The sequence below is a fragment of the Dama dama genome, chromosome 27, assembly GCF_033118175.1.
Source record: "Dama dama isolate Ldn47 chromosome 27, ASM3311817v1, whole genome shotgun sequence".
Classification (NCBI taxonomy): Eukaryota; Metazoa; Chordata; class Mammalia; order Artiodactyla; family Cervidae; genus Dama; species Dama dama.
In genome coordinates, this window is record NC_083707.1 from 48,537,715 (window position 1) to 48,565,052 (window position 27,338).

Consider the following 27,338-nt stretch of genomic DNA (forward strand, 5'->3'; position numbering starts at 1 on the left):
TTCTAATGAATGGCCTTGACAAAAGCCTGAGCCTGTGGAAGGACAGACTTTCCAGAAATGAGATGAAAGACCCAGGAAGATCAGTGTTGGGAACGTCAAGAGTTCAGTTTTCAGACGTGAGCGGTTTAAATCCAATACTGGATTCTGTTTTACAACAATGGCAGAAACCAACACAGCATCGTAAAACAATTTTCCTCCAATTAAAAAAATAAATAAATAAGAGAGAAAGATAGCACTGGATGTTTTGGGAGAGATGTTGATTAAGCAGTTGGATACACAGAGTGGTGTTCTGAGAAAGAGAATGACCTGGAGATTGACATTTGTAAATGGTGACACATGGGTGGCATTTTAAGCCCAAGGAGTGAGGGAGCTTAGACAAAAGGGTCAAAGACTGAGCTCCAAGAAGTTGGGACCCTGAGGAGGAACTACCAACACAGGGAGGGGTGTCCAAGTCAGCTCATTTACTTTACATAACAATGCTGTGAAGTTCAGTTCAGTCGCTCAGTCATGTCTGACTCTTTGCGACCCCAAGGACTGCAGCACGCCAGGGTTCCCTGTCCATCACCAACTCCCAGTTTATTCAGACTCATGTCCATTGAGTTGGTGATGCCATCCAACCATCTCATCCTCTGTCACCCTCTTCTTCTCCCTCCTTCAGTCTTTCCCAGCATGAGGGTCTTTTCAAATGAGTCAGTTCTTCACAGCACATGGCCAAAGTATTGGAGCTTCAGCTTCAACATCAGTCCTTCCAATGAATATTCAGGACTGATTTCTTTTAGGATGGACTGGTTGGATCTCCTTGCTGTCCAAGGGACTCTCAAGAGTCTTATCCAGCACCACAATTCAAAAGCATCAATTCTTTAGCGCTCAGCTTTCTTTATAGTCCAGCGCTCACATCCGTATGTGACTACTGGAAAAGCCATAGCTTTGACTAGATGTACCTTTGTTGGCAAAGTAATGTCTTTGCTTTTTAATATGCTGTTTAGGTTGGTCATAGCTTTTCTTCCAAGGAGCAAACGTGTTTTAATTTCATGGCTGCAGTCACCATCTGCAGTGATTTTGGAGCCTAAAAAAATAAAGTCTGTCACTGTTTCCATTGTTTCCCCATCTATTTGCCATGAAGTGAAGTGAAGAGATACTGTGAAGAAGATGCTGTTATTGTTGCCTGCTTACAGGGGAGGAAACAGAGGCACAGAGAGGTTGAATACACTGCTTAAGTCACTTAGTGAGTATGTGGTCAGTCTGAGGTTCGAACAGGTGGCCTTGCTCCAGGTACCATACCCTTAACCTGTGCTGTGGCAGTTTCTCTTCTTTTGTTACAAGCAAGGGAAACAGTCTGAAGAAGGAAGGGACTTGCCCAAGGTGACAGATTAAGAGACAGAGCAGGAATATGAACTCAGATTTGCTGCTTCAAGAACTCAGGCTCTTGGGAATTCCCTGGCAGTCCAGTTTAGGACTCAGCGCTTTCACTGCTGGACCTGGGTTCAATCCCTGGTCAAGGATCTAAGATCCCGCAAGCCTGGTTGTACAGCCAAAACCAAAAAAACAGCAGAGAGATGAAAAAGAACTCAGAATCCTAATTGCTGCCTTAAGCTGCCTTCACAATAGGAAAGTTGTTTGAGTTTTTTGTTAAGTTTGTCTTCAGATTGGAGGAAAAAGGTTTTCTCCCTCTCTGAAATCTCAGCCCTTGGGCTGCATCCTCCCCGCGCCATCCCAAGATTTTTCTGGAGTGTCACTGTGGGTGAGAGAGTGAGCTGCCAGGCAGTCTCTGCTCCCACCTCCCCTGGCCCCCCTCTCCTGGTCAGTAAGACCATGGATGAAGACAGAGGAAGCGGTCCTCTATGCTCCTGACTTCTAGAGGCGCCCACCTTTAGGCTGTCCCATGCCTGGGCTCCGTGAGGAAGCCCCTTCCCCTCTCCAGCCCCTCACCAGGAAAAGGGTGTTGCGTAACAGCAGTGGTTCCCACTAGACCTTCAAATTGCTCCCCCTCCCCACCCTGAGTGGTCCTGGCACCCCCTTGATTAACAAGCCCTGGATAAGGTGGCTTTTTAAATAATTTTTCACTTTGAAATAATTTCAGATGTACATAAAAATTATACTAATAAGACAAAGAATTCCTGCACATCCTTCACCCAGAGTTTCCACTTGTTAATGTTTTATCACATTTGCATTCTCTCTCCTCTTGATAAAGCAATCAATCAATAGGTTCTGTATATGGAGAGATTTCCCCTCTATCCCTAAACACTTCAATGTGTATTTCCAAGAAACAAGGATATGTCTCTTACATAGTCATGAAGCAGATACAATACTATTATTTAATCTATAGACCTTATATTGCCCTGTTTCCCCAATACTGTCCTTTATAACAACAACAACAAAAAATTCTAGGTTCCTCAGTGAATTAAACATAGAGTTACTATATAATCCAGCAGTTCTACTTCTGGGTATATACCCAAAATGATTGAAAGCAAGGATTTGACCAGATGCTTGTACAGAATGTTCACAGCAGCATTATTCACCATAGCCAAAAGGTGGCACCACTTTTGTTCATCATTGAATGACTGGATGAGCAGAATATGGTCCATACATACAGGAATATTGTTGAGGCTTTAAAAAAAAAAGAAAATTCTGTGAGGAAGCCCCTCACCTGGATGAACCTTGAAGACTTTGTGCCAAGAGAAGTAATTCAGACAAAGGACAAAAACTCTTATGATCCCTCTTCTATGGGGCATGTAGAATATTTGTCAGGTACATAAAGAATGAAAGTAGAATGATTGTTACCAGGGGCTTGGAGGAGGAGGTTGGGGAGTTAGTGTTTGATGGGGGCAGTTTCAGTTTGGGATGAAAAAGTGCTGGAGCTGGATGTTGGTGATAATTGTATAACAGTGTGAATGTACTTAATGCCACTGAACTGTACGCTTAAAAGCAGTTAAAATGGTAAGTTATGTATATTTTACTACAGTAAAAAAAATTCTGGTTCAGCATCAAATCCATGATCATACATACATTTAGTTTCCAACATTTTCACTGGCTCTTTGAACTAATACCTATTTATCCCTTTTACTCATTCTGCACTGTTTTGGCTGTGTCACCCAGGGTCAGTTACTTAGCTATGCTTTGTCTCAAGTTCCATGTTTGCAAAGTGAAAGTGGAGTGAAGTCGCTCGGTCCTGTCTGACTCTTTGCAACCCCGTGGACTGTAGCCTGCCAGGCTCCTCCATCCATGGGATTCTCCAGGCAAGAATACTGGAGTGGGTTGCCACTTCCTTCTCCAGGGGATCTTCCCTACCTAGGGATCGAAATCGGGTCTCCCACATTACAGGCAGACGCTTTAACCTCTGCAAAGTTGGAGGTAATAAACAGGCCTAGGGATCTGTGTGGAGTAAATGTTAATGTATGCAGCAGTCTTTGTGCCTGGGTTTAAATGAAATCTTTATGTGTCCTGGTGGTGAACCCTTTGCTATACATGTTGCAAGGGGTCTCTCACTTGTCTTTGTGTTTGTAAATTTTTTTTAACACAAAATTTTAGACTTTGATGAAATTTAAACCTTGCGTCTTGGATTTTAGCCGACTTGGAATGTGTTGTGCATGTGTGGTAGGAGGCAGACGCTAGGGTCATTTTCCCCTCACTAGTTCTCTGGTGGTCTCAGTCCCTGTGTTTATTGATTATTGATGGGCTCTCCCTCCCTTCACGTGAGACACTGTCCTTATCATATACCAAGTTCCCATGTACACATCTGTTTGTACATGGATGCAGTTTTATCAGCTGATCTTTTCATCTCCTCCTACTGATTCAGCCTGCTGGTTTGACTCTGCCCTTGATACACGTCCAGGCTTCCCTGGTGGCTCAGCTGGTAAAGAATCTGCCTGCAATTTGGGAGACCTGGATTCAATCCCTGGGTTGGGAAGATCCCCTGGAGAAGGGAAAGGCTACGCACTCCAGTATTCTGGCCTGGAGAAGTCCATGGAAAATTCCTATATAGTCCATGGGGGTCTCAAAGAGTCAGATACAACTGAGCGACTTTCACTTGATAGACGTCCAAGTCTGGAAGGGCAAGTCCAAGGATTTCAAACACCACTGAAAAGGGGGCTCCTACAGCCTCCCCTGCCTTGGGCTTTTCTCTTTTTATTCCTCCCTCAACCTTCAGTGGCGTCCTCTGTCCTCCATCAAGTCTGCTCCCCAAATATTGTCCATCCTGGGGAGCAAATGACTGATAATAGATTTTAATTCTTTTAGCATGAAGTATTTAGAATGTACTGATAAAAGCAGATAAAAGAAGCATCTGCTTTGAGTACAGAATAAACCATCTGTGCTCCTTTGTTTGTTAAACCTTAACCCTGGGCCATCTTTTGTTTCATCTTTTTAAATTAAAAAATAGGTGGTAGCAGGTATGGCAAAGGCCCAGAATCACTCTTGTTGTTCCCCTGTACACAGATTTCCCACCTTTCCTGCTTCTTCGTGTTCCACGACCTTTTCAGGAGGGGCCGCCTTACCCGCCCCTCCCCCGCCCAACCCAGGGAACTTGCTCCCAGCTCTAAACCCTTCACCCCAACGGAGAAATGGGCTGGGCTGACCCAGGCATGGGGGCGGGGCTAAGGAGAGTGTTCCCCCTGAGGGCCCTTCTCCTGTTCTGGAATCATCTCATGCAGATGAGGACGGTTCCTCGAAGGCCTGTGTTTCCTCTAGGCAGTGGCTCATTGAAGGCAGAGGGGATGGAGGGGGTGGTGGCTTGAGCCTAAGCAGGAAGAAGACAGCTGGGCAGCAGGATCCCAGCAGAGGGTAGGGAGCCCTGAGCAGGGAAGGGAGAGCTTCCAGGGGCTTCAGGCAGCAGCAGAGCGCGGACGTGGCGGGGGGTTGGAGGTGGGATGCCACACAGGCCATGCAGGAGACCCAGGTTCAACCCCTGAGTCCGGAGGATCCCCTGGAGGAGGAAACCGCAACCCACTCCAGTATTCTTGCCTGGAGAATCCCATGGACAGAGGAGCCTACAGTCCATAGAGTCGCAAAGAGTCGGACACAACTGAGCGACTAACTCTTTAACTTGCGGGGGGAGTGGTCAGGAAAGTTGTACCCAGCTGGACCTCCCTCCTTCCTCCAACAGCTTTCCCCGGGGGCCACAGCTGGGTCTCTGGGGTGGGCTTCTGTGGACTTTCTTATCTTGTAGGAAAGTTACTAGCTTTCCTACATACATCAGCCCTCTGCTCACTGCTTGTCCATACGATGCTCTCAGAGCCATGCCATTTCCATCACTGCCTGCTCTCCCAGTGGAGACCTGACTCAAGACGCTAGCCTCCTGACCAGTGGACTACCCACACCCATACTCCCGGCCAGTTCAGCCTTCTGACACAGTACTGATGATGCTCCCCCCTGCCCGGCGCCCTCCCCCCCAACCCCGTCACAAGCCTTCCACCCTCTGTGCACCCAGGAGGAGGCTCTGACTGCCTAGCGGGAGGGTCCTGCTTGCTACTCTCTGCCCCTGAGCTGGCTAGTATTCCCCTGCCGGGTCCACACTCGGGCTCACTCTCCTCCAGGGATCCAGGCTTGACCACTTTCCTTCCCCAGCGAACCCTTCGAGACAACACTGTCCCTCTTCTCAGCCTTGCATTCCCCCTCCCTGTCTTACTGTTCTGGGCCTCTCACCTCTCCTGAGAAGGGACCGCTGGGTCCTGGTCCCATAGCAGAGGCGCTCAGAAGGGTTGGCCACTGTAAAGTTGAGGGTGACCTCTGACGAAGCAAAGAAGTCTCATCCAGGGGGCTGAGGCAGCACGTGGCTGTGCAGAAGCCTCGGCCTCCCCTCTGTGCCTGCCGCTCTGGACAGCCAGCGTCGCTGCCTGCCTCTGCCCTGCTGGAGGTCACGCTGACCCCAGGAGGAGGTGTGCCCACCCTCTGGTCACCGTTCTGCGGGGTGTCACACTGGCAGGTGTGCAGCTGGGGTTGAAGTGTTTGGGATGCCCCAGGGGAGGAGGCCTGTCTCTGCAAGGCTGTCCTGGGATGGGACGAGGCATGTGGCATCTAGTTCTCCCCTGGCTGTTAGTCACTCTGCATCTTGAGCATCCTCCCTACTCTCAGCCAGGCTCCAGCCAGGAAAGGAGACACCCCTCAAGTATGGGAAGCAGTAAAGCAGAGGGATTGTTTTTATAGTAGTCCAAATATTTTACCAATGTATATATCTAAACACATATATACATATGTGGATTACTTTTTTTTTTTGCCATGCCATGCGGCATGCAGGATCTTAGTTCCCCAACTAAGGGATTGAACCCATGTCCCCTGCAGTGGAAGCATGGAATCTTAATCTTAAGCCCTGGACTGCCCTCGATTTCTTTTTATTTTGAAGTTGCTTTTGGCTTATAGCAGATGCACAAAAATAGTACAGGTGTTCCAATCCACCTGTTCCCTAATATGAACACCTTATGTAACCATAGTGCAATGATTAAAACTGAGAAATTAGCATTGGTGCAATGAGATTTTACTGGAAAATCACCAGTGTATCTACTAATGTCCTTTTTCTGTTCCAAGATCCAAATTTGCATCTAATTGTCTTGCTTTCTTATTCTCCTCCAACCTGTGGCACTCCTGTGGTCTTTTCTTATCCCTACAACCCTGACACTTTTGAAGGTCATTTATTTTTTGGAAATTTCATCAGTTTGGGTTGCCTGATTGACAATGTGCATTTTTGGCAAGAACCCCTCAAGAGTGACATGGCCCTTCTCAGGGCATTATGCAAGGAAATCCATGGTGTTTATATGTTTTATTACAGATGATGTTATCCTTGATCACTTGCTTTAAGGTGGTATCTGATGGACTTCTCATTTTTTTTTCTTCTTCTTTTTTTCCTATAATTTAATAAATACCTTTGCAGAGATGCTTTGATACTACAAGTATCCAGACAGAGGGAGTCTAACCCAGGGAGTTGATTATCCAGATGATAAAAGAGCTGAGAAACTAAACAACCACAGGAAGCCATTGCCTCCTCTAGGCCTGAGGCACAAAGGGTGGAGATGGTATTGTCAGAACCCAGGGTTAGGGGTCTTGCACAGAAAGCCTGTCTGGTGAGGCTGGAGCCTTGCAGGAGACCCAGTCACTGCTGGTGACGCTGCCTGGGGCACAGAGAGAAGGGGAGAAACTCCAGGGCTTCCCTCTCTTCTTCCTGTCTGCCACTGGGCCAACCCAGCTGGAAGCCCCCTGAGTCTGCAGGGTTCAGCCCCTCTGTAGTACAGAGCAGGGATGAGCAGGAAGTGGCTTGGAGGGCACCCTCTTTTGGGACTGGTGCCTGGCCTTTGCCTGTTCCTTCAAGCTGAGCTGGACTGTCCAATATGACAGCCACTAGCCATGTATGGCTCTTGAGCACTTGGAAAATTGACAAGCTCTGAACTTCCTGGTGGTCCCGTGGTTAAGACGCTGCCCTTCCAACGTAGTGGGCCCAGATTTGATCCCTGGTCTGGAACTGAGATCTCCCTTGCCACGTGGCACAGCCAATAAATAGCTAAATAAATAATAAAAAAAAATTAAATTGACAAGCTGTAAGCAGATTTCAAAATCTTAGTATGGAGAGAAGTATGTAAAATATCTTATTGATTATTTTTATATTAAGTAATTATGGAAATAAATGGATTACTAAATTAATTTTACCTTTTTCTTTTCCTTCTTTAAATCTGGCTAATCATTTAAGATTATGTCTGTGGTTCCTATTTATTGGCCAACACTGCTATCAAGGACACGTGTACCAGCCTGTATCATCAGCGTTGTAATAAAATGTCTTTCTTATACAAAGGTCATGTCCTTAACCCACAGTCTGGGGGGTGTGTCTTGCCAAGGTTTTACACATCCAGGTTGGTGACGGCCTTGAGCCATCCACACTCACTCACAGTTCTACCCAAGTGTGTCAAACAGAGATTGGGCTCCTCTGGTTTTTATGACTCATACAGGTTGTAGTTTGAGGTCAGTGTTCCACATGAGCTGGAGAGCCTGCCTCACATTGAACACAGTAATACAAGCACCTCCATATACCTGGATAGCACATTACAGTGGGGGAGCTGTACTGTTACTACTGCTCAATGTCTGTGCATAGGTTATTTTTTTTAGATTTATTTATTTATGGCTGCTCCAGGTCTCCATTGCTGCATGCAGGCCTTCTCCACTTGTGACCAGCTGGGGCAACTCTCTAGTTGCAGTGAGCAGGCTTCTGACTGCAGTGGTTTCTCTTATTGTGGAGATTGGCTTTAGGTGCAAGGGCTTAGTTGTCCCTTCGCATGTGGGATCTTCCCGGACCAGGGATGGAAACCATGTCCCCTTCACTGGCCGGTGGATTCTTTCCCACTGGACCACCTGGCAAGCCCTATGTACAGATTTTTTATGGCTTACAAAGGCCCTTCATCCCCACCTTTGCAGAGTCACCCAGTCTTGCTGTCCCCATATTATCGATGACAAAGTGGAGCCTGGGAGATAACGTTGATATCAGTGGCTCTCAAACTTCCAGTATATCCCTTGGAGGGCTCGTCCAAATGGAGAAGGCAGGTCCTGCCCTCAGAGAGTGACTGAGTGGGTGGAGGGTGGGACCAAACACCCTCTTTGTGGCAGGCTCTGGGGACGGTCACACTGCTGGTGGTCAGACCTCGGTTGGGGCACGAGAGGCCCGTGAGCACTCACGAGGTCAGTGGTGAGACTGGGCTCAGGCTGGGCTCCTGATGGCCAGTCTGGGGCTCTTCCCCGATTATGTACCGTCCTGTCAGTGCACAGGTCCACTGTATTTGGGGGCTGGGTGTACGGGATGGTCCCCACATACGTGCCTCACCTTTAGCTCCAACCTTGACACTGTAAGGGCTTCCCTGATAGCTCAGTTGGTTAAAGAATCCACTGGCAATGCAGAAGACCCCAGTTCAATTCATGTGTCGGGAAAATCTGCTGGAGAAGGGATAGGCTACCCACTCTAGTATTCTTGGGCTTCCTTTGTGGCTCAGCTGGTAAAGACTCTGCCCACCATGCGTGAGACCTGGGTTCAATCCCTGAGTTGGGAAGATCCCCTGGAGAAAGGAAAGGCCACCCACTCCAGCATTCTTGCCTGGAGAATTCCATGGTCTGTGTAGTTCAGCAAAGAGTCAGACACGACTGAGCCACTTTCACTTTCTTGACGCTGTAGGGAGTGGGTATGGCTGAAGCAGGGTTAGGTGGTCAAACATGGTGCCGTTTTCTTAAAACTCCTGTTTACCCTGTGTGATGTCTGGTTGGCTTTGGAATGTAGCTGGATCTTCATCACATTGGTGGGCTTAGGCGAAGGAAAGTGAGTCTGCTTCCTCACACATATGCCAAAGAGTCACCTCCATGGAATTTGGAGATGCCAACTCGGACCTGCTGGTAGAGAAGGATTTGTCGTTGGACATGGCCGAGCGGGATTTCATACTGGCTGTACTTCAGCAGGGCGGGACCCTGCCTGCGGGGCCAGGGCAGAGTGAGGATGAGCCCGAGTGTCCTGCCATCACTGACCACTCCTTTCTCCCCTGCAGTGGACAGCAGACTGCAGTGAGCACCTGGACAGCAGCTGTTCCTTCTCCCGAGGACGAACGCCCCCGCAGCAGGTAGGGAATCAGCTCTGTGCTCCAGCAGGGGGTTATCGTGGTCATGTCTGTCTGGGGTCCTGGGCTGCTCACCTTGGTGCTCCTGAGAGGTGGCGATGTGGGGAGAGCAGGAAATGGCACACGGGGAGTGTGGTCTGCCCTCTGGAAAGTTCTCCCTGAATATCCAGCCCACAGTGAAGCCCTCCCTCCCCAGAACACATGGATTCATAAGGTTTATTTTCAGTAGCAGCATTATTTATAATAACAGACATCTGCAAACAACTCATGGCCCATTGAGGGGGGAATGGATAAATGATGCATGAAAAATCCTTAGAGTGTAACATAACACAGTAGTGAAGTGAGTGATGGATGCTACAGTCTCATAGTGGAGTATTATACAGCAATGAAATGAGTGAGGCTCATTTGAATGAAATGGAGACTCACACATCGGCACTGGGGATAGAGCCTGTGAATAACGGATCTCCTAGGGTTTTGGTGCTGGTGGGGCACTTGGGAGATGACTTCTGCTCCAGGTTTGTAGAGGACCCGGAGGGGCAGACCAGGGGGGTGAGGGAAGCCAACCAGTGTCCTGGGACCAGGCTGGAGCCCCCTACTTTGCCCCCTGCTGCTTCCCTGTGAGATCCCAAGGGAACCCCCGAGCGGGTATATGACTGGGAGGGAAGGAGGCAGCTACTCCTTGAGAGCTGTCCCTGGTGACCCTCCAGGTCCCGCACACCCGCTGGTTGTCGAGCTGTCCTTGTTAATACCTTATTCCACTTGTGGGAGATGGTGGAGTTGGAGGCCAGAAACGCCATCCATCTATTTCCAGCCCACAGCCCAGCCTCCTGCTGTGCCTGTGAGAGTTAAGGGAGGCAGACGGACTTCAGTAGTAACTTGCTCCCAGGTCCAGGGCGGCTGCGGGGACACATTGCCCGGGCCCACTTGCTTGTGTCTGACTTCAGTCCACGGTGCTGATGAAACCAGCTCTCCTCTGTTCTCTCCTGAGGGAAGGTGGTCTGTCCCGAGAGAAAGTTCGGGATCTTTCTTAGGCTGTAGGGCTTTGCAGTACTGTGGTGTGGCAGGACAGCTGTTCTGGACAGTTCTCTCACATGCATGTCCAACTGATTTCTTAAGTAGGACAGCGTGATACAGCTTGGATGAGGTGCCCTGCCACAAACTTGGTGGCAGTTGTCTTTTGTCCTCAGCTTCCTCGTATAAAAACCAGAAGACTCGATGGCCTCTCAGGGTCCTTCTAGCTTCTCCATACCATCTGCAGACAAAGAAGCTAGGTCTACGGAGATGTCATGACCTGACCAAGCAGAGACTTGACCCCAGGTCTCTCGCCTGCCCTGTCCCCTCACTGGCCCTTCTCCTGTCTTCCTGTAGTAGGTGTCCTTCTGAGGAGGTCTTCTGTCCCTCTTACTAGACTGCTGATGCCTGGTCAGGGACCCTGTATTCCTGAGCCCCTCCAGTTCTTGGCCTAAGACTTGGCATGTCAGGGCACCAATCACTAGTATCTGGGGTTTCCTACATGGAGATCCCCTTAAGTCTTCAGTAGCAAAGGTAGTCTTGGATTTGAGGAATCAAGAATCAGAGATAGGGCTTCAGGGGAGGGTTGAAGGTCTTGGATGGGGACATAAGAGGCTGGTAAATGAGAGACCGAAAAACCAGCTCTCTCTTATTTAGTTAGTAGGTGTCTGTTTCTGGATTCTCCTGGAATCTTCCTTTTTTTCCCTCTCTCCCTTATCTTTTTTTGTCCCTACTCTCCCTCTCTGACCCCATTTTCCTGTCAGTCCTTATGTGTTTCTAGGGGGATGAGAATGATTGTCCTCCCACTTGCTTCTCATTTGCCTCCTTCATGCTGAGCTGTCCTTTCACAGCTGGTGTCCCCCCTGAAGGAGAGTGGGTGGGGATTTGGCCTGATGTTGTTCACTTGCTAAGCTGTGTCCAACTTTTTGCAACCCCATGGACTGCAGCACGCCAGGCTTCCTTGTGCTTCACTGTCTCCCGGAGTTTGCTCAAACTCCTGTCCATTGAGTTGGTGATGCCATGCAACCTTCTCATCCTCCTTCACCAGGGCCAGGGCTTGTGGGAAGGGGGTACCCTGGCACAGTGAGGACCAGCTGCCCCTCAGTCTCACCTTGGGAAGCAGCTGAACAGTTGGCTTGGGGTAAGCAGAGGATGAATGAAATGCAAGATGAAGGGCAACTGAATTTAAAGAAGAAATTGTAAAAGGCTCATGTTAGGTTCTTTTGTCAGGTGGAACTGAGCATAGGTCCATTGCAGGGGAGGAGCGCCAGGAAGGGGGAAACGGGCTCTCAGAATATAAACCTGCTTTACTTCCCCGATGTCTCAAGGCAGGTGGGCTTTGTAGCCTGACCCTCCTGGATGGCCCTTGGCGCTGGACCCTTATGCCGCAGTGCCTATAGAGTCAGGAGTTGGATTGAAATGAGGTCTCCTGTAGTCAGAAGAACCTTGGTTTGGTGATGAAAGGTCTGATTGTAGACATTAGTGACTCAGTTAATGAGGGTACCCTTGTGGCTTAGCTGGTAAAGAATCCGCCTGCAGTGCAGGATACCTGGGTTCGATCCCTGGGTTGGGATGATCCCCTGGAGAAGGGAAGGGCTACCCGCTCCAGTATTCTGGCCTGGAGAATTCCATGGACTGTATAGTCTATGGGGTCGCAGAGTCGGACACAACTGAGTGACTTTCACTTCACTAATGAGGGTACAGACAGTAAGCGGTGTCAGCAGGATGGAAGCCTTTCTTGCCACCAGCCTGGGAGCGTGTTCAGAGCTGGCATGGCGGCTCGGCAGGGTCGGGTTGGCCTCCGTCCTCCTCACGGTTCTGCCCTCTCTCTCGTGTTGCCATGTCCCGTGGCCCACGCTGGCTCACGTCTGTCTTCCTGTCTGCACCCACCCTGGGCCTCGTCTCCAGGAGCCTCTGGTGTCCCCTCGTGAAGCAGCCATCTTTTAAACAATTTTTTTGGCCATGAGGCATGTGGGATCTCAGCTCCCCAAACAGGAATAGAACCCACACCCCAGCAGTGAAGGTGGGAAGTCTTAACCACTGGACTGCCGGGGACGTCCGTGAAGCAGCCATCTTCTGACGCCCTCTGGTGGACGGATCGAAGCTGGTCGGCATCCTCTAAGGACTATATCACAAGGAAGGCCCCACAGCTGGCCGGAGGCAGGGCCCCTGCCCGCCCTGCCCTGGGGTGGCCCCCCGATGGGGCTGCCTCCTGAAGAGTGCCTCTGCGGGGGGTGGCTCTGATGGTGTGTTGCTGCCCAGACATTCCTCAAGAGCCCCTTCCGCCTGGTCCAGCAGATGCAGGAGTCATGGACCAGCTCATCGGGATGCCTACTCGCCCCGTGAGCACCCACTGGCCTCCTCACTGCACCCTCTCACCCAGGCTGACACCATCTGCCTCGTACTAATCCGTGGTGTGGTCGGGATGTTCCATGGGAATATATCCCTGCCCCTCAGCCTGCTGGCTGGCCCGGAGCTGGGAGCTGGGGCTGCCTCTACATCCCTGACCACCCCTGGCCTGGGGCCTGGCACACAGTGGGTGCTCAATAATGATTCTGGCGATGGCTCAGAGCTGGTCTGTGCAGTCATTCCCTTGCCAGCCCTGTCCCTCTGGTCGCAGCAACTGTGCTGAGCTTTTGGAGGTGGAACGATGGTGGACTCTACTATCCCCCTGGGAAGAATTTCAGGGGGAAACTGAGGCTCGATCGAGGTAGCTGGGGTTGGCTGGATGCCCTGGCACTTTCCCTGACTGCCGCACCTTGGCCCACCTGTGCCCAGAACAGTAGGGCTGGCAGGAGGGTGCTGAAGCATTGCATTCTGCCCAGGAAGCTGTGTGGTGGTGGGTCACAGACCACACGCCAAAAGAGGGGCCGGGGGCAGGCCCCATTTAGGGATTAGTCTAGCACTGGGATTATTTTTTGTTGTTTTAATTAATGAAAAAAATTAAAAACAAACAAACAAACCCTTGCCTTCTCTGCACCCTTTCAGAGGCACATAGTAGAGGTAAGCCAGGGTAGGCAGAGCCCCATGAGATGGGAGGAAGGGGGCTCGGAGTGTCCAGAACAAAAACTGGGCTCCGTGTAGTCCTGAAGAAGCCTGACAGCTGCCTGCCATTGGGGATGGGCTGTGCTGGGGATTGTTTGGGCTCCTGGCAGCATCTTTCCCAGAGAGCTCGTCCATCACCTGGTCAGTTACTCAGGAGGTTGGAATACAGCTTCCGCCTTCTTATTGTAATAGGGGAATTGCCCAGAGAGGACCTAGAGGGAAGCACCTGGATTGAGAGGGTGCAGCCCAGTGCGTTTAGACGACATCTCCGATTGAGACTTAGCATTCGGGGAAGGAAGCTGAAGGTGTGTGAAAGGCTGTTGTGGAGCCAGGTACAAAAAGCTCTTCTCCATCAGCACAGAAGCACCAAGGAAGGGAAATCGGTGTGCAAACAGCAGCAGGGCCTCTGATTAGACTCTGAGAAGGACTTTCTGACCGCAGGACTGGTTGGCCCACAGTGATGGCTGTTGAGCAAGGGATGGGATCTTTGCTGGGAACCTGATGAGCACATGTCTTACCAGACAGGTTTGTGCGAAGCCCTGGGAAAGGCGGGGGTGTGTCAGAAATGTGTCCTGAGTCCTGGCTGAGAGCCCGTGACCCCTCACTCCCTAGAACAAGGAGAGAGGGGCACTCGGCTGTTCCAGCGTGGTGCCCAACCACGGATCGGAGCATCCAAGTGAAAAGAGCCCTGTCCCGGGGGTCAGGAGAGCCGGGTGTTGACCCGGGTGTGGCACACACTCCAGGGCCCCTTCCACAGCGTGAGATGCTGGACTGCACAGCTTTCTCTAAGCCTCTCTGGAAACCTCTTTCACTGTTTACACCCGCTGTCTCCATGAAGTGGGACCAAATAGCGGCTCACATTAGCAGCATCTGGATTTCCCTGATTTCTCTACTCTTTCCTGCACCTCCCCTGATAGCCCTGCCAACCTGAGGTTAGGTGTATCCTAGGCGTCCGCACTGACTCTGACCCGGGAGGTGACAGGTGGTAGGCAGAGGTGAATGTCAAATGTACTGCTTACGTCTGGCCCACAGAAACGGGTAGAAGGAGCTTTCTGCCAGTCATCTTACTGCCCTCCAGGAATTACTGTATCTCAGAGTCAGTCTAAAAACTCATTAGTACAAACAGTATGTGAGTCAAAGTGCCTAGATTTTTAATCAACTTCTGTGGATAATTAAGAAATACCATGTGTAGGTTCCTGGCACTGCTCTCTGTTCACTCAGCATCTCTTGATTACCTGCTGTGAGCTTGGCTCACACATGAGCTGGAGCCTTCGGGCTCACTATCTGTTGTGGAGTAGAAGCTAAAGGCCCACACAATATGTTCCCCCCTCAACCCCACGAGATGCCCTGACCACAGACACTGCAGTCATTCCAAGGAATGGCAATGGTCCTGTTGGTCTCTGAGGGTAGGGAGATGCCTTGCAGGACATGAGACTTGATCTGAGCCTTCAGGAATGGGTAGGATGTCAGATGAGATGAAAGGGAAGAGAGAAGAAACAGTGTCAGCAGAGACTTGACACTAACCATAGTGCTGGGATGCTAGGGAGGCAGGAGAGAGCAAGCTGGAGTAGTTGGTTAGCACCAGGTGTTACTGGAGTAGTGGAGGGGTGAGGATGGTGAATGTGGACGTGTCTTCGTGCCCCACTGAGATTCTGACCTGGTGTCAATCCACCCATTGTATACTTTGTATATCGTGTTTTCTCTGATGTATTTTACCATCAGGTAAAGTCTGTCCTCTTGTATCAGTCAGGATAGCCTAGGAACTGCTGCAGTAACAAGCAGTCCTGAATCTCAGTAACTTGTAAACCTCCCATTCAGGACCCAGCTTGGCGAAGCAGTTGCCATCCTCACCAGTCATCATGATGCAGGGAGAAAAAGAGCACTGGTCTTGCACTGGCAATTCAGCACTCCCACCGAGGTGTAACACGCGTCACTTCCACTCAACCCGTTGCCCAGAACTAGTCACATGGCGCCTCCCAACCATGAACACACTAAATAGTATAATCCTACTACATGCCGGAAATGGGAAAACCAGAACTGTTTGGTGACTGGCTAGAAGGACTGTCACATGCCCCACTTCTAGAGGAAACTCACCAGGGGCTGTGGCCGACCTCCTCTTCCCCGATCTCCACCACATCAGATCCAGAGCTAGGCAGGCGTCCAGTGAACCCTCAGGACGTGGGCTCTCAAGATGAGAAAAAGCTCAGAAGTCACCTGATCCGACCCCCTGCAGTGCAAGGACCTCCACCCCGCTCCTGGTGTGTCGATTGAGCTGCTGGAGATTTCCAGACATGGGGAGCTCACTGCTTCAAAAGGCATCTCAGAGCATGTGAGGCAGCTCCACTGATAACAGAGTCTCTGATTCAGTCTGAACCACCTCCTAACTCCAGCTGATGGTTTCAGTTTGATTCCCTTTGTCCATGGCTGTTTAACCTCTGTCCCCACAGTCCATCATGGCAAGTCTGCTTTCGGAGCTGAATATCCTCGTTCCTGTCATGGTTCATGCATTGCTTTGATCATTTGTTTGTTCTTTCATCCATTTATCCAGTTAGCGCCTCACCGTTGTGCGCCGGGCGCCGTGCTGGGAACCAGATGACAGACGCGGCGGGCGTGTCTCTGGTCACAGGGACTGTCGAGTGGGGGCGGGGACAGGCACTTACGTCGCAGGGCTAAGAAGTCGGGGACAGGACCCAGTGGTTCCCAGGTTCCACCTTGGGTTGCTTGTTGGGAGCATCCTAAGTATGGACTGTATTCCCTCACACAGTGTGAACCTCTGCTGTGAACGTCTGCTGCTCCCAGCGTGTGAGCCTCTCCCTTCCAGAAGATGCCATCTGTCCCCAACCTTGCAGTGACGTCTGGCTCCAGTTCATCTGGAGAAACCAGGGTATAACACTTACCCAATGATATTGACGACTGAGTCTTACAGGGAGAACAGTCAGCAGACAGTCACTGAGCACCCACCGTAAACAGGGTGAGCCGTGTGGCCTGGTCTCTGCCCTCAGAGTACTTGGCATCTGCTTAGAGAAAGAAGACTTTCTCAAATAGAAAAGCAGGAGTCCAAAGCCCAAGCATTTGTAAATACAGAGAGCAAAGGAGGTGTTGTCTGCAGGGTGCTGGCATCTGTAGGAGGAGGGGCCGTGCTGTCATGGTAACCACATCCGACTGGGGCTAGGAGATGTGAGTCCCTGTCTCTGTACCTCTGACTTGCTGTTTCATCACTGGTGAGATACATCATCTTGCTGTAGCCTCAGTTTCCCCTCTGAAAAATGAGGAGATGACTAGACTTAACATCAAAATGTTTTGTGAAAAATACAGACCTAAATTTCCATTTCTGGGAAGATAGAATAGATGTTCTTTTCTATAGTCCTTCTGCTAAGTACAGCTAAAAGCCTGGCCATTCTATGTAAAACAGACCAAAAATTTTGAAAGGTGGAGAGAAGGCAGACTGCTTGGGACCTTGAGACCTGAGAAATGCCACAGGAGTGATCTCCCTGGGTTTCCTTTTTGCCTCCTGTCTTCCAGACTTGAAGGTTAAGAAGCAAGTAACCAAGAAATGCCAGTAGACACAGATTTTTCTGTTTTAAGTCCCAACAAAAGCCTACTTTCTCCAAGCTTAGGTCTAGGAAAAGGGCGACCAAGTAAGGGGAATACATGTAAACCCATGGCTGATTCATGTCAATGTATGACAAAAACCACTACAGTATTATAAAGTAATTAGCCTCCAACTAATAAAAATAAATGAAGAAAAAAAAAAGAAAATTAATAGTACAGGAAAATCTGTGGTCCTGTCCTCACCCCCCACCAGCAGAGGCCCAGTGGCCGCCTGGATTTCCCCTTCCTCTGGGCTGTAATGCGACCCCCAAACCCACTCACCAGGGTGGTATCCGTGAAGGTCAAGTAGGAAGCTATGGCTTTCATCCCTGCTGGCTGATAAGAACCCCCTCGCCTCCCCGAATGGTATTACTGGAGGCCCTGCAGAGGGGGGCTTGGATGCCCACCCTCACTCAGTGGGATAGAGGTGCCTCTTCCGTCCCTGTTAAGATGTGTCAGAGAAGGTTCTCATAAGGAGTTGGGACTCCCACTGTTTCCGGTGGTCCTGAGGCCACCACTACATAGCAGGGTGAGTGGGGACCACGTGGAGTCCTGGGACTCCCACCTCCACTGACCTGTATCAGGTGCCCCCTGGACTTCTGCCTCCACTGGCAGTCTGAGGCTGTGCCCTTCTTTTCCCTGCCAGAGTGGTACCACAAAAAGCCAGCTAGAACAGAAGGTTTAAATGAGATTCAGAGTCTCATTACGTAACACGAAAGTGTCCTGATTACAGTAAAAAAATCATTTGTCATGCCAAGAATTGAGAAGATTTCAAAGTGAAAGAATGAAGATGATCAGTAAACATCAACATTGAGATGTGAAATTGGACTTCATCAAAATGAAAAACTCTCGCTCTGGGGAAAAAAAAAAAAACCCTTTTTAGAGCATGAAGAGACAGATTACAAAGGAGGAGAAGATTTTGCAAAACATGTATCTGACAAAGGACAAACATCTAGAATATATGAAGAACACTCAAAACTCACCATTGAAAACAGTGCAATTAGAAAATGGTCAAAATATATGAAGGGATTTTTTTTTCACCAAAGAAGATATATGACAAACTTAGACAGCATATTAAAAAGCAGAGACATTACTTTGCTGACAAAGGTCCATCTAGTCAAATCTATGGTTTTTCCAATAGTGATGTATGGTCATGTATGGATGTGAGACTTGGACCACAAAGAAAACTGAGCACCAAAGAATTGATGCTTTTGAACTGTGGTGTTGGAGAAGACTCTTGAGTGTCCCTTGGACTGCAAGGAGATCCAACCAGTCAATCCTAAACGAAATCAATCCTGAATTTTCATTGGAAGGACTGATGCTGAAGCTGAAGCTCCAACACTTTGACCAACCGACTCATTGGAAAAGACCCTGATGCTGGGAAAGATTGAAGGCAGGAGGAGAAGGGGACGACAGAGGATGAGATGGTTGGATGGCATCACCGGCTCAATGGACATGAGTTTGAGCAAGCTCCAGGAGTTGGTGAAGGACAGGGAAACCTGGCGTGCTGCAGCTCATGAGATCACAAAGAGTCAGACACGACTGAACTGAACTGAAAAGAGGATATATAGATGTCAAATGAGCACACAAGAAGATGTTCACTATAGCTCTTTATACACCTATCAGAATGGCTAAAATTAAAAAAAAAAGTGACAATGCTGAATGTTGGTGAAAATACAGAGAAGTTGGATGATGCAGACATAGCTGGTGGGGATGTTATATGGTACAGCCATTCTAAAAAACAGTTTGGCAGTTTCTCATAAAACTAAACCTACAAGTAGCATATGATTCAGCAATTGCACTCCTGAGTGTTTATCCCAGGGAAATGAAAACTTATGTTCACACAAAAACCTGTACCCAGATGACTATAACAGCTTTATTCATCATAGCCCAAAATTGGAACCAATCCAGATGTCCTTCAACAGGTGGATAGTTAAATAAGTTATGGCAGTCAGCAATCAAAAGGAATCAGTGGTTGACACACGCAGCCACATGGATGAATCTCCAGGGAATTGTGTAGAGTGAAAAAAGGCCAACCCCCCCAGAGTTACATGATTTCACTAATATCCCAGTCTTAAAAGGCCAAGTGGGAAAGAAAATGACAGCCCACTCCAGTATTCTTGCCTGGAGAATCTAACGGACAGAGGATCCTGGCAGGCTAACAGTCCATGGGGTCGCAAAGAGTTGGACATGAGTTAGCGATTAAACAACAAAACAATACAGTTATAGAAACAGGGAGCAGGTTAGCAGTTCCCCATGGTTAGGGGAGGGCACAGGATGAAGTGGGTGTGGATACAGAAGCACAGCAGGAAAGACCCTCTTGCCAGTGGAAATGTTCAGCTTCCTGACAGTATCGCTGTCAGTACCGTGGATGTGATGCTGAGCTGTACACTTCTACAAGTTTCCCCACTGGGGATACTGGATAAAGGATACATATATGTGTGTTGTGTTAGTTGCTCAGCCGTGTCTGACTTTTTGACCCCATGGACTATTAACCTGCCAGACTCCTCTGTCCATGGGATTCTTCAGGCAAGAATACTGGAGTGGGTTGCCATGCCCTCCTCCAGGGGATCTTCCTGACCCAGGGCTCCTGCATTGCATGCAGATGCTTTACCATCTGAGCCACTGGGGCCATGGAATCTCTATTAAAATTTCTTACAACCAAATGTGAATCTACAAGTCTCTAAAAAGGTACAGAACCTTTTGTTTCACCAGAATATTTCAAGGAAATCTCATGTAGAAAACCAAGAGGGCAGAACTGTTTGGTGAGGCAGGGGAGGGCACCCACCTGCTCTCTCCCCAGCTCCATCCACGTCGTCACTCTGGGAGCATCTCTGCGGACCTCCCAGGTCAGCCCTGGGCCGGGTGACCCCTCAAGCCCTCTCCTCCCTGCCCTTCTGTGGTCATGAGTCTGGTGCTGGCAGGAAAGGGAGGTATCTCTGGGGGCTGGGGAGTTCCAGGAAGGCCTCCTAGGGAGGAGCCTTGGAGGATGGGATCATTTCTCTGCACACAGGTATGGGGCGAGCTGAGTGGGACCCTATTCTTTCAGCAGACACTGGACAGGCAGCCAGTCAGAAGTGGCGTCTGCTGTAGCCCAGTCTAGGATAGGTACTAATAATATTGCCATTTGAAATTTTTTGTTTAGTTATTTATTGGCCATGCCTGTAGGATCTTAGTTCCCTGACCAGGGATCGAACCCGGGCCCCCTGCAGTGGAAGCATGGAGTCTTAACATTTGGAATGCCAGGGAAGTCCCAATGTTGCTATTAAATCCTGGTGGTGCTGGTGGTGGTGGTTTAGTCACTAAGTCGTGTCTGACTCTTGCGATCCCATGGACTGTAGCCTCCCAGACTTCTCTGTCCATGGGATTCTCCAGGGAAGAACATTGGAGTGGGCTGCCATTTCCTTCTCCAGGGGATCTTCCTGACCCAGGAATTGAATCTGGGTCTCCTGCATTGCAGGCAGATTCTTTACTGGACTGTGCTATAAAGGAAGCCTGGTTAATTAGCTGGGAGACTGGAGAAATGTACTTGGCCACAGACTTTAGTAACGGTCTCCCTCTCCTCCCTAGCCTTTGGTCCTTAATTCAAAGACAGGGTAGAGAGAGAAGGGACAGGCTGGACAAACAGGCAGGGAAGTTCCATAATGAAAGGAGTGGCCTTGTCTGCTCCTGAACTCATCTCTGGTGCCACTCAGGAGGCTTTTTCTTCTGGTCTCTGCCCTCTTGTTCTCCTGCCTCTGGCCTTTCTATTGTCTCACTCACTCACTCACTCACTAAGTCATGTCCAATTCTCTGCAACCCCCCGGACTGCAGCCCACCAGGCTCCTGTGTCCATGGGATTCTCCAGGCAAGAATACTGGAGTGAGTTTCCATTTCCTCCTCAAGGGGATCTTCCCAAGCCAGGGACTGGACCTGCATCTCCTGCGTTGGCAGGCAGATTCTTTACCACAGAGCCCCCCAGGAGGGATTGAAATATTGGAGGTCCAGCACTGTCTTTCCCACCATCCCATGGGGTGCTGTCCTTGGTGCTGAACAAGAACCCACATGCACGCACACACACCTGCACATGCAGGTGTCAGGACAGGACTATTTCTCCTTGGGCCCTGCCCCCCCCCCCACCTCCATCAGCACTTGACTCCTCACTTCCTCTCTGCTCAAGCAAACCCAAGTCACCCTCAAAATCTGAGGGACCAAGAGGAGCCTCAGACCCAGCCTACCGGAAGCCCCTCTTTTAGCCCAGGAGATGCCTTTGGGGTCCTTTGGTCTTCAAATATTCTGTGCAATGTAAGACACTCTTCCAGTGTCTCATGTTTCAGTTCCTGCCCCCACCCTGTCTTGGGATTCACTAATCTAGTCCAACGTTCATGGTATGGAAGAGGCAGCTCAGGTCCAAGGGGCTGGAGCAACTCTCCTGGGGCTCCAGGAAGCAGCTTGCAGGCCTTGGGTCCTGCTTTCCCATCCGTCCATCCCATCCGTCCATGCAGGAATGGGAGTCCAGAGTCATTGGCATGCCTTGTGTCATTTGGTGCTTAAGTATGTGTTGTTTTTTTGGTTGTTTTTTCCTTTTCTGTGACTCCCCAGCGAGGTGGTAAAATCTGCGAGACAGAGAGGATTGCCTAGGGCCTCTTGCGTCCATCTAGTGGCTAGCGCTGTGTTAATCCACTAATGTGGGTGATAGATTGGGGCTGGGGCAGGGGACTTGGGAGAGCATCCTTGGAGACGAAGGAGAGAAGTCTTGTCCACTGTTTAAAGGGACAGCCCACCCTGTCAGCTCCCCTGGGAGCCCCAAGCCTGTGGGACTTGCTTGCTCTTGGCTCCTGTGATGGACGGAATCTGTGGAAAAACATTTTGCACCGAGAGAGGGAAATGGACTGGGATTATGAGCCTTCTGAGAAGTGGCAGCCCGCATCTCTCGGGTGCCCAAGCGGGGCCCTGTAGAGCTGATGACCAGCAGCTGGCCCCTGGGGCTGCAGGCCCCAGGCGTGGGCTGGCCAGCTCTGGTGCAGCTGACATAGCAGCGGACATCAGACTGACGTGCTTGACATCCTGTAGTTGGAACTTCACTTGTGACCCCCCAGATAAAGGCGGGAGTCCTCCTGCTGCCCCTTGCCCTGTTCAGCCAGGTTCTGCCTTATTTCCAAACGTTCGCAGCCTAGGATTGTCAACACAAGCACACACCTGTGCATGCTGTGTGCAGAAGCAAAAACGACTCTGCAGTTGTATATTAAAAAAAAAACAGCAGCATAGAAGAGGGTCATTTTTTTCCCATCGCACCTGACTTGGCGTGTTTTTCTACTACTGCGCAGGGACTGACTCACATCTTGTTTCATTCACTCCTGCATGGAGCCCCCTGTCCCTACCCATCCCAGCTCACACCCCCACATTCCCTCTTTCTCCCATTTCAAGCGATTTACTCCCTGCCCCAGTGCTGCCTTCCCAAGAGACAGACTCGGCAAACCCAGGTGTTGGTAGGGATGTGGACATGGTCTTGCATTATGGGAAGCTCTGCGGTGGGATCAGAAGTTATCTGACTAAAGTAACGGCAGGGCGCAGTGGCTGAGAGCATAAATGCTGGCCTCACACTATATGCATTCCCATCTGGGAAACTACCTGTGATGTGGGCAGGTTCTCTGAGCCCCGGTTTCCTCATCAGTGAAATGGGCATAGTGATGGCAACAGTTGCTTCCTAGGGCTCAGGTGGTGCCTGGTATACCAGGAGTGCACCAGGGTTTGCTCTCGTTCTCCGGAGCCCGTCATCCCCTGAGCTGGGGCAGCTATGCCCCCAGTGTGGCCCTTTCAGAGGCAGCTTCAGTCCCCCTGACAGTGAGCAGCCGTTTCTATTTCTTTTCCCACGTGGTGTAAAGTGCTCATTAGCCTTTTGTGATCTGCTCTGCGAGCAGCACGATTCACCCTGGCATGGGGCCCCCTAATTGCCAGTTAAAGGGGCTGTTGTGAAGGCTTCAGCAGCATTTAAGTGCTAAAAAACGATCCACTGGAAAGCGTGATTGTTTCTGAGAAGGCTCCTCAGAACCTTGGCTTTGCAACAACTGGGGGGCTGGGCCAGGTGACCTCAGGGCCGGGGAAGGGGTGGGACTCGGAGAGAAGCCCATGGTCACCAGGGCTAGCTGTGGAACTGCAACTTGGAGAATGTTCTTGAAGAAGCCAGTGAGGCTTTGTGGAGAGCTTTCACTCCCTAACCACGGAGTCCTTGCAAAAAAAAAAAAATAATGAATGATGCTGTGTCCCAAGACTCAGAAGGGGGTGGGGTGAGTAGGCAGGGGGACACAACAGAAAAGTGAAGACAGGGCTCCTGCCATGGAGGGGGTGGCAGACTAGTTGGGGAAGAGAGTTTACTGAGCACTTAAGATGGCTATTTCCCAGTGGGGGTTCTTCTGGGGGGGACCACACAGTCCCGCAGGACGCTCTGTGGAGTAGAAAGGAAGAGTGGGGTGAATTTCTGGCCAAAGATGTTTGATGCAAGCTGTGTAGTGTGCTGGGCTTCCCTGGTAGCTCAGCTGGTGAAGAATCCGCCTGCAGTGCAGGAGACCCCGGTTCAGTCCCTGGGTTGGGAAGATCCCCTGGAGAAGGGAAAGGCTACCCTACTCCAGTCAGTGTTCATGGGCTTCCCTGGCGGCTCAGATGGTAAAGAATCTGCCTGCAACGTGGGAGACCTGGGTTCGATCCCTGGGTTGGGACGATCCCCTGGAGGAGGGCATGGCAACCCACTCCAGTATTCTTGCCTGGAGAATCCCATGGACAGAGGAGCCTGGCGGGCTACAGTCCATGGGGTCGCCAAGAGTCGGACACGACTGAGTGACTAAGATGGCATAGTGTGCTGCCACCTACGTGAAGAATCGGCATCCGAGACCAGTAAAGGCACCGAGAGGTCCTGCAATAAAATAATTATCAGTCGTGTGACTGTGTGTCCCACATATTTGGCTAAGCAGCCTTTTTAAACTTTTTGTCCCCCACGAAACTTTTTAATATCCACTGTTTCCATCGGCGAATCCCATGGACCCCTCTGGCTGCCCTACTTTTAAACGACCAGCCGTCCTTTCCCTCAGTGATCCTGATACACACTGACATTTGTGAGCCAGCGGCTTAGTGTTTCTAGAACACGCTGGGTGCACACAGTGGATCAGGAAGGAAATCAACCACTGGGGTGTGCATTGCACATGGTTGGTGCAGGCTCGTGGGGCACCAGCTGATGAGAAAATGGCAGAACCACAGGAAGGAAGGTTCCTGAGCTGGATCCCATCAGAGAGAAAGACTGGGGGTGGGTGGGAAGGAGACTTTGTTTTCTCTGAGTGCAGGAAGAGTGTAGCAGCCCAGCCTGGAATATGAGCCAGTACCTTCGGCAGCTTGGGGTGGCCTCCGAGCCCTTTCCCAGATGGTGTCTGAGCCGCATGACCACACACAGCCTTGCCCGTGTGCCGGGGGGAACCCGGGGGCCCCTGTAGCAGCGAGGGAAACAGCCAAGCCCCCCACCACCTTCTTCCCTGCCCTGTGTCTTGGGGGTTTCACGGCTTGAGGACTGGTGCCCAGGGTCAGGAAGATCCCCTGGAGAAGGAAATGGCAACCCACTCCAGTATTCTTGCCTGGAGAATCCCCATGGACAGAGGAGCCTGGCGCATTACTGTCTGTGGGGTCGCAGAGAGTCAGACGTGACTGACATTACTGTCTGTGGGGTCGCAGAGAGTCAGACGTCTGAGCGACTAAGCAGCAAGCAGCCCAGGACTCAAGGAAGGGGAGCATCCAGGCCCTTTATGATTTCGAGGGCTTAGCCTGGACCTGACTCCACATGGCAGGTGGCCCCAGGCTCACCTGGGTGCTGTCCACGGCTGACGGGCGCCGGGGTGGGTGTGAGAAACCACTAGGTTCCTGGCTGTCAGTTCAGTGGCAGCAGTCACCCCACCAGTGAGTCCTGGCCCCTCTGGGCACCAGCTGGGTTACCACCTCAGCTTCATCAAGGGACCAAGAAGGGAGTCTCTGCTGGTTGAGGCTCTTCCCTCCCTGGGCTGAGACTTGAAGGACACAGACTTTGCTTCCAAGAGCCAGGCCCTTTCTGCAGCCCCTGGTGGTGAAAGGTCACATGCAGTGATTATATGTCTGTCACGTCCCATCACCCAGAACTCTCAGATGCCCAGGTTCTTGTTACGCGCTGCAGTCATCGTGCCAAAGGGAGCAGCGACGAGTAAGTCATCCCCGTCACCAGGATTTGCACGGTGGGCTCCTCCAGACACGGGCCCTCTGCCTTGTTATGACACTGGCCTTAGTGGGGGTCACCCTGCTATTGTATTCAGCAAGAGAGGCCACAGGCTTGCCCACTGCCCTCGGCACATCCCGTTTAGCTGCCTCGAGAGTCCTGATTCTTGCCCAGCGCTGTCGCCTCCTCCAGGGATGCTGTGCACATTTTGTTTCCCCAGGACCGTGGGAAGCCAGGGCTCCAGGCCCCTGGTCTCAAAGGGGTCTCGTCCTGCCACTTCTGTTCCTCAGCTCGGAGAATCAGTCATGCTGTCGGGGAGGGAATGGAGGCGGGAGGTAGACCCGAGTGAGGAGTGGAAGTGGAGGGGAGAGATGGAGGCCTCCGCTGGGTGCGGGATGCTGCTTGCTGAACCGGAGGTTGAGCTGATGGGAGAGTGATGAGGGGATGGTTGAGTAGCAGGGTGTTTGCTGGGGACTGCAGTGGTATGGAAGTTTTGGGCATTTAAAATAGGGCTCAGGTTATCTCCATCAGCTCAGGAATAAGTTCTCTGGGTTGCTGCAAGGATGGGTGGGAATTATGAGGACTCCATGATGACTCAGATGGTAATGAATCTGCCTGCAGTGCAGGAGACCAGGGTTCGATCTCTGGGTCGGGAAGATCCCCTGGAGAAGGGAACGGCTTCCCACTCCAGTATTCCGGCCCATGGACAGAGGAGCCTGGTGGACTGCAATCCATGGGGTCATAAATAGTCGGACACGACTGAGCAATTTTCACTCACACATGGGGAAAATGTGTGGAGAGGGTTTATAAACTATGAAGTACTGAAAAAAACAGAGGCTTCTCACCTCCAAATGGAGATGGTACTGCAGCACATGGTTGAAGGGATGGGCCCCCCTTTACAGAGAATCACCTGCTCAGGTGCCCAGGGCATCTGCTCCTTCAGCTGCTGTCCTGTCACTCTTTCCCACCATCAGCCAGCGGGGCCTTCTCCTGGACCCCCAGAATCCAGAGGCTGGTAGGTCCTCTGCCGGGGGCGCTGCTTCAGAAGAGGCTGGGGCCTGAGCTTGCAATGCCCAGGCATCTTGCTCAGTGGGTGCTCCCTGCACAGGGCAGGTGGTGGGGATCCTCCCCTCTCTGCTAGGAGGGGTGCTGGCCTCATAGCCGCCCCCTCCAGCCTCCAGCCCAGGAGGGAGCTTTATGTGCACTGGGACTGTGGTGTTGAAGAAGACTCTTGAGAGTCCCTTGGACTGCAAGGAGATCAAACCAGTCAATCCTAAAGGAAATCAGTCCTGAATATTCATTGAAAGGACTGATGCTGAAGCCGAAGTTCCAATACCTTGACCACCTGGTATGAAGAACTGACTCATTGGAAAAGACCCTGACGCTGGGAAAGACTGAAGGCAGGAGGAGAAGGGGATGCCAGAGGATGAGATGGTTGAATGGCATCACCGACTCAACGGACATGAGTTTGAGTAAGCTCCAGGAGTTGACGATGGACAGGAAAGCCTGGCGTGCTGCAGTCCATGGGATCATAAAGAGTCAGATGCAACTGGGCGACTGAACTGAACTGACTGGACTGTTCATGCGTTACCATCAAGATGAATGACTCCTCCCTCTGAGATGCTTGCAGTCCCGGGTGTGGCTGTGACCTCCCCTCCCTTTTTCATGGTTGTTCTCTCTCCATCCTGTGTTCCTCCCTCTTCTGGGGCCTCAGATCTCCGGACGGTCACTCCATCTGGACATACTCATCTGTGAATCAGTCTTTCAGGCACGGAGACAGCAGGGCCTCTGCCTCTCAGGGTGGAGTCTCTTCCATCAGTTGGCAGGCGTCGGAGGTGGACCTACTGTGTGCCCAGCTTGGCCACCGTGGGGGTAAAAGAACAGAAGGCAGGTGCAGTCCAGGAGCTTAAAAT

The 27,338-nt window shown here is 50.9% G+C and overlaps 1 protein-coding gene across 5 annotated transcripts in view; it reads left to right on the forward strand.

Annotated features, from left to right (window-relative positions):
- The window catches only part of CTIF (cap binding complex dependent translation initiation factor), a 315,713-nt gene that overhangs the window by 81,217 nt on the left and 207,158 nt on the right, over nucleotides 1-27,338 (forward strand). For all 5 annotated transcript variants that reach the window (XM_061131334.1, XM_061131335.1, XM_061131333.1 and 2 more), the window contains one exon: nucleotides 9,504-9,575. In XM_061131334.1, the coding sequence (XP_060987317.1) occupies nucleotides 9,504-9,575 (72 nt within the window). The remainder of the gene's footprint in view (nucleotides 1-9,503; nucleotides 9,576-27,338) is intronic.